This window comes from Suncus etruscus, chromosome 18 (assembly GCF_024139225.1).
Source record: "Suncus etruscus isolate mSunEtr1 chromosome 18, mSunEtr1.pri.cur, whole genome shotgun sequence".
Taxonomy (NCBI): Eukaryota; Metazoa; Chordata; class Mammalia; order Eulipotyphla; family Soricidae; genus Suncus; species Suncus etruscus.
Genome location: NC_064865.1, coordinates 2,566,249 through 2,582,961, shown reverse-complemented (window position 1 = coordinate 2,582,961; position 16,713 = coordinate 2,566,249). Strand labels below are relative to the sequence as shown.

At 56.6% G+C, this 16,713-nt stretch overlaps 2 protein-coding genes across 2 annotated transcripts in view; both read right to left on the bottom strand.

Moving 5' to 3' along the window:
- The window catches only part of CUL9 (cullin 9), a 37,188-nt gene extending 35,122 nt beyond the window's left edge, over positions 1-2,066 (bottom strand). The window contains exon 1 of the mRNA XM_049765546.1: positions 1,451-2,066. Within this exon, the coding sequence (XP_049621503.1) occupies positions 1,451-2,039 (589 nt within the window). The 5' untranslated portion in view covers positions 2,040-2,066. The remainder of the gene's footprint in view (positions 1-1,450) is intronic.
- Positions 2,067-8,873: 6,807 nt separating this feature from the next.
- Positions 8,874-16,487, bottom strand: SRF (serum response factor). Its single transcript, XM_049765498.1, has 7 exons — positions 15,954-16,487; positions 15,077-15,343; positions 13,008-13,269; positions 12,351-12,470; positions 10,047-10,238; positions 9,307-9,383; positions 8,874-9,123 (listed from the first exon to the last, which is right to left on the bottom strand). Exons 1-7 carry the CDS (start codon positions 16,485-16,487, stop codon positions 9,028-9,030), a joined length of 1,548 nt encoding a protein of 515 aa, XP_049621455.1. The 3' UTR covers positions 8,874-9,027.
- Between the last annotated feature and the right edge of the window lie 226 nt (positions 16,488-16,713).

The following is a 16,713-nucleotide window of genomic DNA, read 5'->3' as shown; positions in this document are numbered from 1 at the left end:
CAAATGAACACATTAGGTGGTAGCCCACAATGAACATAACTGAAACCTGGGGCTACAGCAATAGCAGAATGCATAAGGCACTTGCCTCTCACACAACTGACCCAGATTGGATTCCCAATACCTCATATGGTCCCTTGTGCCCTGCCAGGAGTGATCCCTTCAGAATAGATCCAAGAATAAGTTGTAAGCATCACAGATGTGGCATTAAATAAATAGATAGATAAATAAATAAATAGAACAGAATTTGGGGCCGGAGTGGTGGCACTAGAGGTAAGGAGTCTGCCTTGCAAGCGCTAACCTAGGACAGACTGTGGTTCTATTCCATCCCCTCCCCCCCGCGGGTCCCATATATGGTCCCCCAAGCCAGGAATGATTTCCGAGCGCATAGCCAGGAGTAAGCCCTGAGCGTCACCGGGTGTGCACCCCCCCCCCAAAAAAAAGAACAAAAACTAACTATACTTCATGCCACAAACTAAGTGCTACATATACTACTTGATACTAGGGGTACAGAAAATTCCCATACCTGGTGATGCTTAGAGCGCCACGTTCCACCAGGGTAATGAATTTGGACTTGGGGCTAGAGTAATAGGGAACTTGCTAACTCTGACTGGGGTTTGACTCTTAGCATTCCATAAGAATGCTATCAGGAATAATTCCTGGTCAAGAGATAATTCAAAGTCAGGAGTAAACCCTAAATACAGTCGGGTATGGAAAAACAAAACAAAACAACCTGGCTCCTGTATGCAAAACATGTCCTATCGCATTCTGATTCTATTTTGTACTTAAAAAATGTTGGCTGCAATTCCCCAAACTAATTTCAGAACCAACAAATAAAGCATAACCTGGTAAAAGAGGCTGACAGTTCAATCCTCAGCACTACCCCGCCAGAGGGATCTCTCAGTCCATAGTAAGAAAGAAAGCTTTGAGCACGGCTAGGTATGGCCCCCAAACCCGTAAGTGAATAAACAGCCAAACATCCCGTTCCTTTCTCTGCCACTGCACTGAGAACAGACAAACCAAATGTTACTATTGGTACATCATCTCCCCACCTGTTATCACCTAGTTCTCCTTTGCACTGAATTGGTAGTCAGCGCACTCTAGGTGGGTCTTATTCCCCCAAAGGGAAAGAAAGAGGGCTCTAGAGACTGTGCTATACTCGCAACCCTGAGGACTTTGTTTGTTTATAGGCCGCACCCAGCAGTGCTCAGGGATCACCTCTGGCTCTGCGCTCAGAGATCACTCCTGGTAGTACTCAGGGGACTACAGGGGATGCTGGAGTTTGAACTGGGTCAGTAGCTCATGCAAGGCAAGCACCTTTCTAGCTGTAGTCTCACCAGGGCTCTCCCCACTCTAGAGCTCTTACTGAGTGAGAAGTCCCTTTCTCTTCTGTGCTGACTCCTGGAGACACCCCTCCTTCCCAATGCTTCCTTCCTGGCCTGAAGTGGCTTACCAGTGCTACGGGCTGCGAGGACCTGAAGCATCTTGCCTGCACTGCAGCGGAGCTGAGACTCAGAGCTGCAGAGCATCTGCATTAGCAGGTCCAGGGCCCCTGACTCCCTGAAGACCCCCGCAAGGGGCCCGATGCTGGCGTAGGCACTGAGCACATGAACGGTGTGGAGCAGCGCAGCGGTGTGGCCTGACGTGCTGCCTTCTGCCAGCTGCCTGGTGGCCCTGCGCACCAGTGCCCTCACGTCGGCCTCCATCTCTCCTATGGCCAAGTTGTCTGGATCGTGGAGAAAGCTTCTTGAACCCCCCATTGGTTCGTGCTGGGATACCTGTGACAGCGCCCACTTGTTTATCAGCATGTAGCAGTTGGCATAGACCTCAAGGGGAGAGAGCCACATGAAGATGTACTCTGCCTTGCCTTCTTCTGCACCCACTCTGCCAGCTTCCCTACATTTAGAGACACTCCATTTGACCAGGTACTCAGTGTACAAAGAAGGTCCACAGCGCTGTCGAATGAGTTCTTCAGGAACTGCCTTCAACTGTGGGCCCAGGGATACCACCATGAGCTCCCTGGAGCACCTTTCTCCCACCATGCTGACCTCCTGGGACAGGGGAGAAAAACAGACTTAGTGTGGGAATGAGGGAATGGCACTGAGGGAGCAGGATTTTGAGGGAGTGGACAGAACAAGTAGGTCACCTGATCAAATTCAGAGGTCGAACAGAAAAGGCTGAGAATAGAATAAACGCATGTTAAGATTTATGAAAGTGGGGCTGAGGGGCGGGGAGATAGCATGGAGGTAAGGTGTTTGCCTTGCATGCAGGACGGTGTTTCGAATCCCATATGGCACCCCACAGTGTCCCCTGAACCTGCCAGGAGCGTTTCTGAGCATAGAGCCAGGAGTAACCCCTGAGCGCTGCCTGGTGTGACCCAAAAACCAAAAAAAAAAAAAGTGGGGCTGAAGCATTATTATAGCAGGTAAGGCACTTGTCCTGCACACAGCTAACCAACCAGGTTTGATCCCTGGCACCCCATATAGTCTCCTAAGCAACCATAGGAGTGATTTCTGAGTGCAGAGCCAAGAGTATGCCTTGAGCATTACTATTCATCTATTCTTTATAAAGAATAGTAAAAAATAAGGGCCAGAGATAATACAACTCCCCTTGCATGTGGCCTATTAAGGTTCTTTTTTTTTTTTTTTTTTGGTTTTTGGGGCACACCCGCGGTGCTCAGGGGTTACTCGTGGCTATCTGCTCAGAAATAGCCCCTGGCAGGCACAGGGGACCACCTGGGACGCTGGGATTCGAACCAACCACCTTAGGTCCTGGATTGGCTGCTTGCAAGGCAAACAAGCTGTGCTATCTCTCCGGTCCCTATTAAGGTTCAATGCCTGAAATACCTTTGGTTCCCTGAGCCCGCCTAGAGTGATTACAGAGTGCAAAGCCAGGAGTAACCCCTGACCACTGTTAGGTGTGGTCCAAAAACAAAAACAAAAAGTGTGACTGAGGGGCCGGGCAGTGGCGCTGGAGGTAAGGTGCCTGCCTTGCCTGCACTAGCCTAGGACGGACCGCGGTTCGATCCCCCAGCGTCCCATATGGTCCCCCAAGAAGCCAGGAGCAACTTCTGAGCTCATAGCCAGGAGTAACCCCTGAGCGTCACAGGGTGTGGCCCAAAAAACAAAACAAAACAAAAAAAAAAAGTGTGACTGAAATAAAGAGAGTTAATAGAAAATAGAACCAGAGAGATAGCATGGAGGTAAGGCATTTGCCTTGCATGCAGAAGGATGGCGGTTTGAATCCCAGCATCCCATATGGTCCCCTGAGCCTGCCAGGAGCGATTTCTGAGCATAGAGCCAGGAAGAACCCCTGAGCACTGCCGGATGTGACTCAAAAAAACAAAAAAAAAAGAAAAGAAATAGAAGATGGTGGCTGCATGGGGGATAATCGAGGGGCTAGAGAGTAACACAGCCAAGAATCTTGCCCTGCATTCAGTCAACACCAGTAAGATCCCCAGAACCACGTAGGGTCCCCCTGAACCATCAGAAGTGATCCTGGAGCACAGAACCAGAAGTAAGTCCTAAGCTCAACTGGGTGTGACACAACCACCCTTCCCCAAAATAAAAAAAAGGAGGAGGAAGAAAAGGAGGAAATAGAGAAATACTGGAGACATAATAGAGGAGGTAAGTAAAGTTCTTGCTTTGCATCCTGACCAAACCCAGGTAGAAATTCAAGGCACTGCATGTGATTCTTGAATACCATGGGGCTTGGGGAGGGTATCCCTCCTGAACACAGACCAGAGAAAAGAAGGGAAAGAGTCAGAGGAGCAGGGGAGTGGGTAACGAGCTTATTTTGCACATGATGGCCAAGGTTTGATCCCTGGTATCATATATTCTCCCCCCCAAGTCCCACCAGTACTGATCCCAGAGCATAAAGTCAGAAGTAAGCTCTGTGCATGCACCAGGTATATCCAGAAAGTATACATAAATTTAAAAAATTAAAGACAACTGGAGTTGGAGAAACAGTACAGCAGGTAAGGCCTTTGCCTTACACGTAGCAGACCCAAGACACATGATCCATTGTGCCCTTCCAGGAGTGATACCTAGGTGCTGAGCCATGAGTAAGTCCTGAGTACCACCAGGTGTGGTCCAAGAATACATTAAAAAGTAACTAAATATAAGAACTAGTCATAACTAATGAAATATATGGGCAGTACTAACGACAGAAGGACTTGGAGTTGGAGAGATAGTGCAGGGGTTAAGGTGTTTGCTTTGCATATAGCCAGCCCCAGGTCAATTCCCAGCACCGCATAGAGTGCCCCAGCCCCACCAGCAGTGATCTCTGCAGAGCCAGAAGTAAGCCCTACGTATCTCTGAGTGGGCCCATAAACCAAAACGGAAAATAAAAAAAATTGTAACAAAAAGGCTATGAGAGAGATGATGAGGGGAGGGAAGGGAACGAAAAGTGACTCACTAGCAGAGAACCAAAGAGATACTTGAATCATTGTTAGGATGACCTTGCAAAGGATAAAGAATAGCTGCCTATAGTGAGAACTAGTGAGACAGGTCAATGGGAGGCATGGGGGGTGGTTTGATATAAATTAGGTAAAGCTGGAAAGTGGAAAGGAAAGTAGGAGGCAGAAAACAGATCAAAGAGGCTAGGGAGAGGGGTCTGATCAGTGGCATCGTGAGTAGGAGCTGGCCTTGCAGACTGGGGTTCAATGTCCAGCCAAGTCCTATGGTCCGGAAGCAGAGGACCCCCACTCACCCCGCTTCCACCATCCAGGAGTGTCCCAGAGAACAACACAGTTAGCCTTGAGCACTGCGAGGTGTGGCTCAGAAGCCAACCAATAAACAAAAAAAATACCAAGAGGCTAGGGGAAGAGACCGGTGAGCTAGTACAAAAAGTGGGGGAGGACAGGGGCTGGAGAGAGAGCGTGGAGGTGGTTCGAATCCCATTTGGCCTCCCTGAGGGTCCCCCCTTGAGCCTGCCAGGAGCGATTTCTGAGCGTCTTGCCAGGAGGAGCCCTGAGCGCTGCCGGGTGTGACTCAAAAACCGAGACCAAAAAACGTTGGGGGGGGGGTGTGTGTGTGAGAAGTTGAACCCAGACAAAATAAGCAAGAGACTAGAGTGACAGATACACACTGCTTCGGAAGGAGGTCGGGACATGGCGCGGCGTCCTCGGGGCACTCTGGCCTGGGACTCGCACTCGGCGGGGCTTGGGGTCCGTCCAGCCGTGCAGTTGGGGAGCGAGCGAGGCGTGGCGCGGAGGCGGGCTGCGTGTAGGAGGCCGGCAACGCCGGAGCCCCGGACTGCGGCCCTGGGCCCCTGCCCGCCTCCGGGCCTGGGTCTCCGCGGCCAGAGCGTCGCGATGCCCGCCCGGGGCTCGGCAGGCCACGGGCCCCACACACCGCCTCGGGCGAAGGGCCCTTCGGGGCGGACCCACGGCACCGGGCACCTGCGGGGCGAGGGAGCGGGGCTGCTGGGCGAGGCGAGGCGAGGCGAGGCGAGGAGAAGAGAGGAGAGGAGAGGAGAGGAGAGGAGAGGAGAGGAGAGGAGAGGAAAGGAGAGGACAGGAGAGGACAGGACAGGCGAGGCGAGGCGAGGAGGGCCGCCGGGCTGCACGGCTGCGGGGTCCGGCAGGGAGAGGGCCGAGGGAGCCCGGACGGGGCGGGACGGAAGGGGCGGCCTTGGGCCCAGGCCCCGCAGCGTCTTGGGCGCGGGAGGGCAGGGACGACGAGAGGGGCAGCCGGGGCGGGGCGCGGAGCCGCTTCTTACCCCGGGCCCGAGCTCACCGGCCCCGCCTCCGCCTCGCCGCCCTTCCCCTCCGGCCCCGCCGAGTGCGCACGCGCGGACCCGGGCTACGGGTCCCGGCGAGGCCCGCTTCGGCGCGGAGCGTGGAAAACCGGGCGGGGCGCATGCGCGCAGCCCGCGAGCCGTTATCTCGCGCGTCGCTCTGAGGCTGGCGGGGCCCCCGCGCCTGTGGCTCCGACCCCCGCCTCGCGGCCCCCGCGGGGTGCCCGGGGCCTTCCGCGGGGATCCGAGCGGGCTGCCGCCTTTCCGGTTAAGCCTGCCCCGGGCCTGGGCTGTTGGCCGAGTCGGTCCAGGTCCAGGAGCGCGCGAGGCAGGCGTTGGCCTCGCACGCTCGAGGACGGACGGACGGACAGGGTTCGAATCCCGTAGCATCCCATGGGGACCCCCTCGAGCTGCCAGAGCGATTTCTGAGCGCCGCCGGGTGGGACCCCAACACCAAAACATAAATAATAGAGAGTTCGTGGCCGGGGCGAAAGGGAGAGACTACCGCAGCAGGGAACTTGCCTTGCTCAGGGGTTCGCCCTCCAGCACCCCGCATGCCACAGGCGTGATCTGTTTTTTTTTTGGTTTTTGGGTCACACCCGGCAGTGCTCAGGGGTTACTCCTGGCTCCATGCTCAGAAATTGCTCCTGGCAGGCACGGGGGACCATATGGGACGCTGGGATTCGAACCGATAACCTCTTGCATGAAAGGCAAACGCCTTACCTCCATGCTCTCTCTCCAGCCCCCACAGGCGTGATCTTGAGCACGGAGCACCGCTGTGTGGCCCCACAAAATCACGAACGCCCCCACCCACCTCTGAAGTCCCCTGCTCAGTAGCCCAAAGTCTCAAGGCAGGCCAACCAACGTGTTCCTCAGATCAGTCGTTCGGGGGCGGTGTGTGTGTGTGTGGCCCCGCCGCATTTCCGACGGTTTCCCCACAATAGGAAAATGAAGGCGAAGACCCCACAGGTCTGTGCACAAAAATGATACATTTATTGAAAGAGTATTTTTCTTCAATACAAAAAAGAAAGCTCTGTACATAAGGACTGTGACCATGTCCACTATGCCTGGGTCAGTTTCCCCAGGGGAAGTAGAAACCACTGACACACACACCCCACATTCACACTCACGTGCATGAGCTTCGTGCTCACATGCACACACTCACACGCACATGCACGCACGCACAGACACACACACACACACATACCAGAGCCACCGAGGAAGGGAAACACCAAGGGTCGCTACACATAGAAAACGCCATCTTATCCCTGCCGTGCTCATGTTCTCCCGAGGCCACGCGCACACGACACACAACAGAAGCACTTTGCCTGATTCACTCACTGGGTCTGTCTGTCTTATGGGAAGGAGCGATTCATCAAGGTCTCCTTCCTGGGGTGCGGGGAGTGGGGGGTGAGTGACTGAGTGAGTGAGTGATCGCGGAGTGAAACAAGAGCAGAGAAAGGGGCTGGGCAGTTACAGACCTGAGACCCAAGCTCCCCTACTCCCTGGCCCCGGATTTGCCATGCCCTCGCCGCCTCAGTCACCTGTAAGCTCCAGCTACCTGCAGGAGAAAGCCCAGGACGGTGACTTCCATCAGAGCACCCCAAACTGGGGCAAGATAGCAATGGGGTTAGAGGTTGGGGCTCTCAAACACGTAGGCAAATCATGCCCCTGGTGACTGGGCTGTGCGTAAAAACTCCCTCCACCCCTTCACCTAATCCCAGAAGCAAGCATGCTCCGACTGCAGGCGGGCAGGCAGAGGGGTTAATAAAACTGCACCCCAACTGCCGCCCGGTTCTGAAAGAGCTCCCCTTCTGGACATAGGTGGTGAAGGTAGGCTCTGAGACAGGGTAAAAGAGCTCCCCCTATGCTGGCCTACCCTCAAGGCCTACCCCAAAGTGGGTAGAAGAGGGGCGGTAGGGCTCGGCCCCTGTACAAATTACATAAATACTGAGGTTACACTTAGAAAAATAAAGTCATTTTCTTCAAGGCTTTTTGTCTTAATTTAAAAAAGTTACAGTAGCTGCTCACTCCCTGGGAGAGCTGCCCATGTCTGGCTCCCCTGCCGCTGCGCTGCCCTCAGCCCTTGGCCCAAGAGCCGCTCCGTTTCTTTTGACCCCCCCATTCTGGCCTCTCACCTCTCCCAGACCCCCACCCTGCTCACTGCAACTTGAGCCCCAGGCAGCTGGAGGCCTGAGGAAGCACAAGGCTGCAATGCCCATGTGTGTGGCACAAATGAAGTCAGTCGGGCGCTTCCAGCTGACACCCTCCCACCCCACCCCACATTTCTTTCGTCTCCCTCTTCCCTCTGCCCAGCAAAAAGAGGCCCCGGCTGTTAGTCACCCTCCCCACCAAGGTGAGGACGTGGTTCGAGGGCCCCTCCACCGGTGTGCTCTCGGAAGGAATCCAAGACCGGTTCGATCCCAGAGTCTCCCCACCGCACTGGCAGGGGGGCCCCAAGCTCATGGAGTGCCTCTCCCCCACTGAGGCCCAGCCAGTTCTGAGGAAGCTCCAGGGCTCCCCAGGGAAGGGGAGCTTGGGCAGGGAAGGGGACGAGAAAAACGCCATTAAAAAAAAAAAGTTAAATATTTTAAAAATATATATTTATAGATTTGTTTTCACTTTGTCTCCTCAAATAAAAAGTTCAAAATCAACTTTAAGTAAAGCAGCTGGGAGGAGAGGGGGAAGACAGGAGAAGGGAACCTTGGTGGTTCCCTCCAACTCGGGAACCCCTGGAGGTCTGAGGGCAGTGGGTGAGGCAAGTGGGTGGCCCGGCCCAGTCCTGGGACTTAGTCCCATCTCCTCAGCTGGCTCCCTGAAAGCAGGGGCAGAATTCTTTAGACCAGCCTGTGACAGACACAATGCTGACCCAGGGTCAGCCAGGAGGCTGGGGAAGAGGATCCCCATTGCTTCCCCAGGGGGACGTGGTGTCCAGTCCCACAGTGGCCTGTCGGTGGGAGGGCAGGACACGGTCCCGTTGGGTAAGCTAATACTCATGGCAATCATGGAGCCAAGCTGGCAAGGGGAGTCTGGAGAAGGGAGGGTGGCCCCACAGTCAACAGCAACAGAGGCGGAGCTGGGGGTGAGGGAGGACAGGGTAGAGGGCGGGCTGGCCCGTTTCTTTGGCTGGAGTGAGAGGGCTCAGTCCTGCGGCTGCCCACTCCTCCTCCCCGCCTTTCTCCTACGGCCCATCAACATGTCGACATGTGTATAAAGAAAACGTGAAAAGGCAACAATAAATAAGTGGTGCCGTCCCTTGGGCCATCTATCTGTCCAGGGTGGCAGAACAGATCAGTCACTCTTGATGCTGTGGGCGGCGTCCAGGTTCACCACCTGCAACTCGGTGAGGTTGCTGCTGCCCCCGGCCTGCTGCCCTATCACCGCCATCTGGAGGGAAAGGCAAGGGAACGTCAGGAAGTGGGGCAGAGAGGGAGCCACCAACCAGCTAACTTGGGCTCCCCACGGCCCTCCACAGGTCGATGGTCAGACAGAATCCCCATCGTCAAGGCCAGAAAGTGGCTGGCTGGCTGGCTACGCGGCTGAGAGGAGGCTAACGGGGACTCTATTTACCTGGTGAAGCTGAACTGCAGAAACGGGGATTTGCACCGTCCCTGATGGCGCTGTCAGGAACACCTGGGGGACACCACCTGCATTGGAAAAGCCCCAGGAGACATTCAAATCACTGGCTCAAGAGAAGCTTCCAGATAATGGAGAAGGGGTAAGAAATGCACAAGTGAGTCTCTGAGCTAAGTACCCATGGGTATGTGGCCTAGTGTGTCCTGTATGTGAATGTCCAAGAACACAGGCATGGGTCTGAAAAGTATGTCTGTACTTAGATGTAGGTGATGTAGGTGTGTGTGTGAGAGAGAGAGACAGAGAGAGAGAGAGAGAGAGAGAAAGGAGGGGAGAGAGAGGGAAGGGGAGGTAGAAGGAGAAGGAAAGAGGGAGGGGTGAGAGAGAGAGGGAGGGAGGAGAGAGAGAGAGAGAGAGAGAGAGAGACAGACAGACAGACAGACAGACAGACAGACAGACAGACAGACAGACAGACAGACACTGTATAGCCAAGTTTGCGTGGACTGGGAGATCTTTGAGGGCGCAGTTTTGAGTTTTGCTTTCATTATTTTAGGCCACACCCACAATGCTCAGGGATCACTCCTGGCAGAGTTCCAGGGTGTGCTGGGGATCAAATCCAGGTATAAAGCAAATGCTTTACCCACTCGCATTGTACTATCGCTCCAGGCCCTGAGAGCGTATGGATTTATGGGAGGACATGATCCTCCTTTCTTCAGACCTTCCCAGCTCCAACTCACCTTGCTCCTGTACCTGACTGTGGGACACCTGCATGGTAGACGGTGCCTGGGAGAAGGCATTGAGCACGGTGAGGCTGCCATCGGCCAGGCCCGAGGTGGGAGCATACATCACTGCGTGGGGACTAGCGTACATCATGTGGCCACCCACAGTTGTGGGTACAGATGATGTCATGATGGTGGCAGGCAATGTCACTGGTAAATACAGACACACATCAGGGAGGTCAGCACTGGTCCCTACTGCTATCCCCCAGCCCACTAGGAAGTTCGGGGCCCAGTACCATTTCCCAGGTCAGAGCCAGATACCAGACTAGTTCCACTTCCTACCTTCTTCAGTCCTACGTTTCTCTGATACTCTATTATCTATCTGATTACATCATACTATTCAATTGTCTATTTGCTAAATTCCCTGCTCCAAGACTTCAAAGTCCTGGAAAAAACAGATCCGGCAGGGGTCTTCAAACTATGGCCCGCAGGCCACATATTGTATTTATTCCCATTTTGTTTCTTCACTTGTAAAGATATATGCAGTGTTCATAGACATTTGTTCATAATTTTTGTTTTTACTATAATCTGGCCCTCCAACAGTCTGAAGGACAGTGAACTGGCCCCTTGTTTAAAAAGTTTGAGGACCCCTGGATTAGAGTAACTGGTCCCTTGTAAAGAAACTAGACACTCCACCTTCCCTCTTTTTAATATTTTACCCTTTTCCACCCTTCTTTTTTGTTTGTTTGCTTGTTTCTCTTTTTTTGTTCGTTTTTTTGGGGCCACACCCAGTGACGCTCAGGGGCTACTCCTGGCTATGCGCTCAGAAATCACTCCTGGGGCTTGGGAGACCATATGGGACACTGGGGATCGAACCGTGGTCCATCCTAGGTCAGCCGCGTGCAAGGCAAACACCTCACCACAGCGCCAGAGTTCCGGCCCCTGTTTCTTTCTTTCTGGGGCATGCATACTCAGTGATGCTCATGCAGAGAGAATCTCTGCACTCAGGAATTACTCAAGAATTTTGCTGGGGGAACATATGGGATATAAAGATCAAAACCAGGTAGGCCACTTTTTTTTTTTTGGTATTTGGGCCACACCCGGCGATGCTCAGGGGTTACTCCTGGCTGTCTGCTCAGAAATAGCTCCTGGCAGGCACGGGGGACCCTATGGGACACCGGGATTCGAACCAACCACCTTTGGTCCTGGATCGGCTGCTTGCAAGGCAAACGCCGCTGTGCTATCTCTCCTGTGCTATCTCTCCGGGCCCAGGTAGGCCACGCTTAAGGCAAGCACCTATCTGCTGAACTAGTGCTCTAGCCCCTCACTCTCTACCCTTCTAAATAAGTGTTCAATTTATCTTTGAAACAAAAACTTCTTAAATGTTTAAGTGCACTTGGTTAGTGCATTTAGGTCCTGTTAAAATGCAGATTGATTCATTTGATTAAGAAGAAGAATCAAGAGTCAGATTTCCAGCCTGAGGTAGCTCAGAGGGTGGGAGGGACAAGTTTGTAAAGGGACAAGTTTGTAAATTGTACAAGGGTCCCAGCCAGAGAACAGAGCTAGGAGTAGCTCCCAACTGCTAGATATAGAAACACCCTACCACCCACCCAAAAAAAAAAAAAAAAATTGTTTCTATTAAGTTCCCAAAATATGTTGATCCTCCCTGTCTAGTGAATCACACTTTGTGTGAATAGGCTGTAAGTAAAAGAAAACTTTAAAAGCAACTTCAGGGGAATGGATGGTATAGCAGAGACATGCCTTAAATGCAGCATACCCAGGTTTGATCCCTGGCACCCATATGGTCCCCTGAGCGCAGGCAGCACCATGACTAAGTCCTGAGGACCAATGGTGTGTGGAGCCTACAACACCCCCCCCCCCCAAAATTCATTTTGAAAATGTCTTGTCATTTCTGCAATGACACTCCAGGAGAATTAAGTGTGAGGTTTACTCAAAGCCCAGGACTCCTCCCACTGGACGCAACTGTTCTATAAATTCTTCCTGGTAATTAAGCAAATATGTGTCTTTGGGCAACTGCTCCTTTCTGGGCCTCAGGTTTCTCATTGAGGAGCCCAGGAGGGTGGCCTTCCATGGTCCTCCACACTCCCTGGAACCCACAAGCCCTACTGCAGGGTAGGATTCCATTCCCCCAGCCCGCCTCAGCCTAACTGCCCAGACAGATTAGGAGAAGAATGGAGCCTAAAACCTGAGTCTCATGGGAAGAAATACTCTGGCCTCAGATCTAGAGCAATGCAGGGCCCCTGCCACTCACTAGTTCACAGAGGAGGCAGAGCAGGAAGGAGATAGAGCTTCGAGCTATACCTGTCCCGCTGGAGGAGGTCTGTGTGAGGTCTGTGCTGCTGTCACGAGAGGGAGACGCTTGCTGTGAGGCCTGGTGCACCTGAATGGCCTGCACTGGGACCTGCTGGGCCACTGCCCCACCTAGAAGACATAGAGACTTACTTGTGTCCGACCCAGCTGTCACCTGGACCAAGAACCCATCGATGTCCCGTCCCCTCCCCTCCGCCAAGTCAGGTCTGGCACACCATCTCCCAGCAACCATCACTCACTCTCCTTAAGAGCCAAAGAGGACTGGTATCCTAAATCTGTCTCTAGGGGTTTCGCACTCAGTTCTTATCCTCCCTCCCCCACCCCCAACCCAGTCTTCCCTCTCCTGCCACAGAAATGACACTCACCTATCAAGGGTGAATTCTGCCCTCCAACAAAGCAAGGAAGTAGTAAAAGTGGTCTCTGGGGCACTGAGCTGGAGTAGCGGGATCAGGCTAGCTAGATTATTTTCTCTGTTGAAACTTACTGACAGGGATAGTGGGGGTCCCAAGTAAGGAGGTACACGCTGCCAAGGGGACAGACACAAAAGGTTTCTCTCAGACTCTCCCCTGTTCACTCTCCGTCTGAAAAGGCTTGTGGTAGCTCTAGACCCCCCGTTAGCATGCCGAGTGTCCCCCTTGCGTAACTCACCAGGCATAAGGGTAAAGCTGGTAGGCAGTTGCATGAGGCCCCCAGAGGAGACAGGGCCACTGCCTGTACTCTTGAGCACAGTTCCGTTGGCACTGCTAACAGCACTGGGGCTGACACTAGCAGACACTGGTGCCAGGTAGTTGGTGATGGGGAAAGAGGGGCCACTGCTGACTTGCATGGTGGTGGAGGTGCTGGGTGCTGTTTGGATGGTAGAGGTGGTGCCTGGCAGGTTGGTGACTGTGAATGCCGGCTTCAGTGTGTCCTACGTTCGGAGTAAATAGAGCAGGGGTGAGTTTCAAGCAGGCCCTGTCCCTGTGCAGACTCACAGCCCAGGCCAAAGCGAGCTCCAGATCCCAATGCCGCCTTTTATCTGCTGCCTGACTGTGGGACAAGTCCAAGAGTTGATTGTCATCAGTTTCCTGTCTGAATAAGGGAAACACCTATCCAATAAACTAATACAGGAGCGCTGAGACCAACGGGGGGGGGGGGGGGGGGTACCTCACACATTAAAAAAAGGCATGGAAACATTTGGACTAAGGCCATCACATTGGCTGAGAAATCAAGATACCTGAGATCTCTTCCCAGCACGCAATGAGCATGCGTGCGACCCTGAGAATGTCATTTCCTCTTCCTGAGCCAAATCTTTCCTTTTCTGTAAACACAGGTGGCTGGACTGCTAGATCCTTTATTTTTTTGTGGAATGCCAGGGATCAAACCTAGAACCTCACAAATAAGGGCAAGTGCTGTACCATAGAGCAATTCCCAGCCCTCTGTACTCTTTAATAAAAAGGGTCTGTCCAGCTCTGATTTACCAAGACAGAAACTGGTTTTTCAGTGGATTCAGAGAGAATGTGGGGGTCGACAGTGAAGTGGTGTGTGTGTGTGTGTGTGTGTGTGTGTGTGTGTGTATAACTGGTTTTTCAGTGGATCCAGGGTTTTAGAGAGTTTGGGGGGTTGACAGTGAAGCGGGTGTGTGTCTGTGTGTGTCTGTGTGTCCCCACACCCAGAGGTGCTCGGAGGTTGCCCCTACTCTGCACTTAGGAAATCACTCCTGCCAGGATCAGAGGACCCTATGCGATACAGGGATGGGTGGGGGGAGCTGAAGCAGGGTCTGCTGCCAAGCAAGAGCCCTACCTGCTATCCAAACGATCAGACTCCAATGCCAAATATCATAAAACTCTAAACTACCAAGAGAACTTAACTCATCCAGCAAAATTTCCGTCGGAATAAACGAAACCAAGGAATACATATGACATGCTTTCAAAGAAAGGGAGGGAGGCATGTGCTCCTAGAAGGGTAAAGGATAGAGCCTCGGGGGACGGACCCTCAGAAAGACTGGGGGACTGGGGATGGGTCCGCAGAATACGGTCGCGAAGCCTCCGAGCCCAAAGCCTCAGACGGGTAGAGGCAGGCCTTGGTTGCTAAGGCAAACAGCGCCGCCGCCTCCGATTGGCGAAGGGAGTCCAGGACGCCCCAGAAGGCGGGGCTCCGGCCAGGACAGAGAGGAAGCCTTGCCCCTTCCCTTACCGGGGAAAAGGAAGGGGGCGTCGCCATGGAGGACACACTCCGTCCTGGAGAGGCCGGCATCGGTGGGCTAGTGCGGGAGCCGGCCAGCCCAGCCAGTCCGCCGGCCTGGCGTCGGGCTGGGTTCCCAGGACCCAGGCCACCAGGCACGCCCCTGCGTACTCCCCGGAGAGCCGGCCGGCCAGCGGGAGGGAAGGGCAGGGCAGGGGAGGGCAGGGCAGGGCAGGGCAGGGCCGCCCCCGCCCCCCGCGGGGAGACAGCTGGCTGCAGGAATGCGAGCGGCCTGCCAGGCGGGAGGGCGCGCGGAGCCGGAGCAGGCCTTATATGGGCACGGAGGCCGCCCGCTTCTCTGGGGCCGGCCTCCTGTCAGAGCGGGAGGGCGGACACCTGCCCTCCCCGGGACGGACTGACTGACGAGGCCAGCGGGCGGGCCGCTCCCTGGAGGGTCCACCCACCCACCCACCCACCGCGTGTCCCGCCTGTCCTGTCCCGACCCCCAGCCCAGAGCCCTTCCGCGGCCGGCCACGCCCCCCACGCCGGCTCACCTTGGTCTCCCCGCTGCTGTCGGACTCGGACACCTGGTAGGTGAGGTCGGTCTCCTCGAAGCCGGTGGCGCTCATGCGCTGGTCGCAGGTGGGGTCGGAGCGCGGCGGCGAGTCGGGCGAGTTGAGGCAGGTCTGGATGAGCGCCTTGCCCGTCTCGCTGGTGATCATGGGCTGCAGCTTGCGCGTGGCGAACGTGTACACGTGGCCCGTCTCGCTGGCCACCAGCAGCAGCACCTGCGTGCCCGTCAGCGTGGACAGCTCGTAGGCCTGCGGGGCGAGGGCGAGGGCGGCGCGGGGTCGGCGAGGGCGGCCGGGAGTCCCCGCTCCGTGCGTCTGCGAGGTCGGCTGCAGCGGGGAAGCCCAGCCGCCGGCCACCACCCCGCCCGCCGAAGGCCGGGCCCTCGCAGCGGCCCCGGAGACGGCAGCGCGGGGGCCTGGAGGGCTCCCGGGCACTGGGTCAGTGGCCTCGGGCGGCAGGCGGAGGGTCACCGTGTGGACTGAGCGCGGGCCTGAGCCGCTGGCTCTCCGTCCCGCCTGCGTGCGCGTCCCCTGCCTTGGCCTCGCTACAAGGGGCGACCGGACCGGACCGGCAACTCGGGGCTCCGGGGCTCCCGCGTCGCGGAGGACGTCCTGCCCCTGCCGGCCGAGGTCCGGCAGAGCCGACGTCCCGGGTCCGATCGTTCCGACGGCCACTTCCGCCGCCCCACGAGCTGGGACAAGCGGCTGGCGCTGGTCATCGCTGTGCGAAGCCGCTGCTCCTGCCGGCTGGACCTACCTGCGCCCCCCGCACCTGCGGGGCCGGCGATCGTCGCTCCTCGCTGTCAGTCACCCGCCGCCCGCCCCTGCCCGGGAGTCCCGTCCCCCCGCGCCGCGCTACCTTCTTCATGATGCCCGTCTTGCGCTTGCTGAAGGTCGTGTAGCGCCGCAGCTTGTTGTCGATGAACTCCATCTTGATCTTGACGCGCCCGCGGGTCTTCTTGCCCGGCTTGGCGCCGCTCGCCGCCGCGCCGCCGCCCGGCCCGAAGCCGCCCGCGCCCCCCGCGCCCCCCGCGCCCGCCGCCGCCGCCTCGGGGCCGCCGAGCACGACGCCCACGCCCAGCTCCATGTCGCTCAGGCTGCGCTTGAGGCCCGCGCCGCGCCGCCCGCCGCCGCCGCCGCCGCCCAGCTCCTCCTCCTCGGCCGACTCCGACTCGCCCGAGCTGCCGCTGTACAGCGCGGCCGGCGCGGCGCCGCAGGGGGACGGCGGGGCGGCGGCGGCGGGCGGCGCGGCGCGCTCCAGCACACCCGGCCCGGGCCCGGGGCCGCGGCCGCCGCCGTTCGCCCCGCGGGAGCCGCCGCCAACGCCGCCCGGCCGCGCCGCCAGCCCCGGGCCCCGGCCCAGCGCCGCCGCCCCGGCCTGGCTCGGCAACATGGCCGCGCGGGCGGGCGGGCGGGCGGTCAGCGCGGGAGCGCACGCAGCGCCAGCGGGAGCGGGGCCGGGGCCGGGGTCGTCGCCGTCGCCGTCGCCGCCGCCGCCGCCGTCCGGGGGCCCGCCATGGGCCGCCGCTCGCCCGCGCCCGCGCCCGCGCCCGCCGCTCTCCTCGGGCCCCAAGGCCGCTCCGGGCCCTCACGCGGCCGGCCGGGCCCCGCGGGGCGCG

What these genes read in the sequence shown, in the direction of transcription:
- SRF (XM_049765498.1), bottom strand. Translation starts at nt 16,487, where the DNA reads ATGTTGCCGAGCCAGGCCGGGGCGGCGGCGCTGGGCCGGGGCCCGGGG. An exon ending in ACAGCAGCGGGGAGACCAAG is followed by an intron (nt 13,270 to 15,076) that starts GTGAGCCGGCGT and finishes CTCCGAACGTAG; the next exon opens with GACACACTGAAGCCGGCATT. An exon ending in GACCTCCTCCAGCGGGACAG is followed by an intron (nt 10,239 to 12,350) that starts GTATAGCTCGAA and finishes TGTATTTACCAG; the next exon opens with TGACATTGCCTGCCACCATC.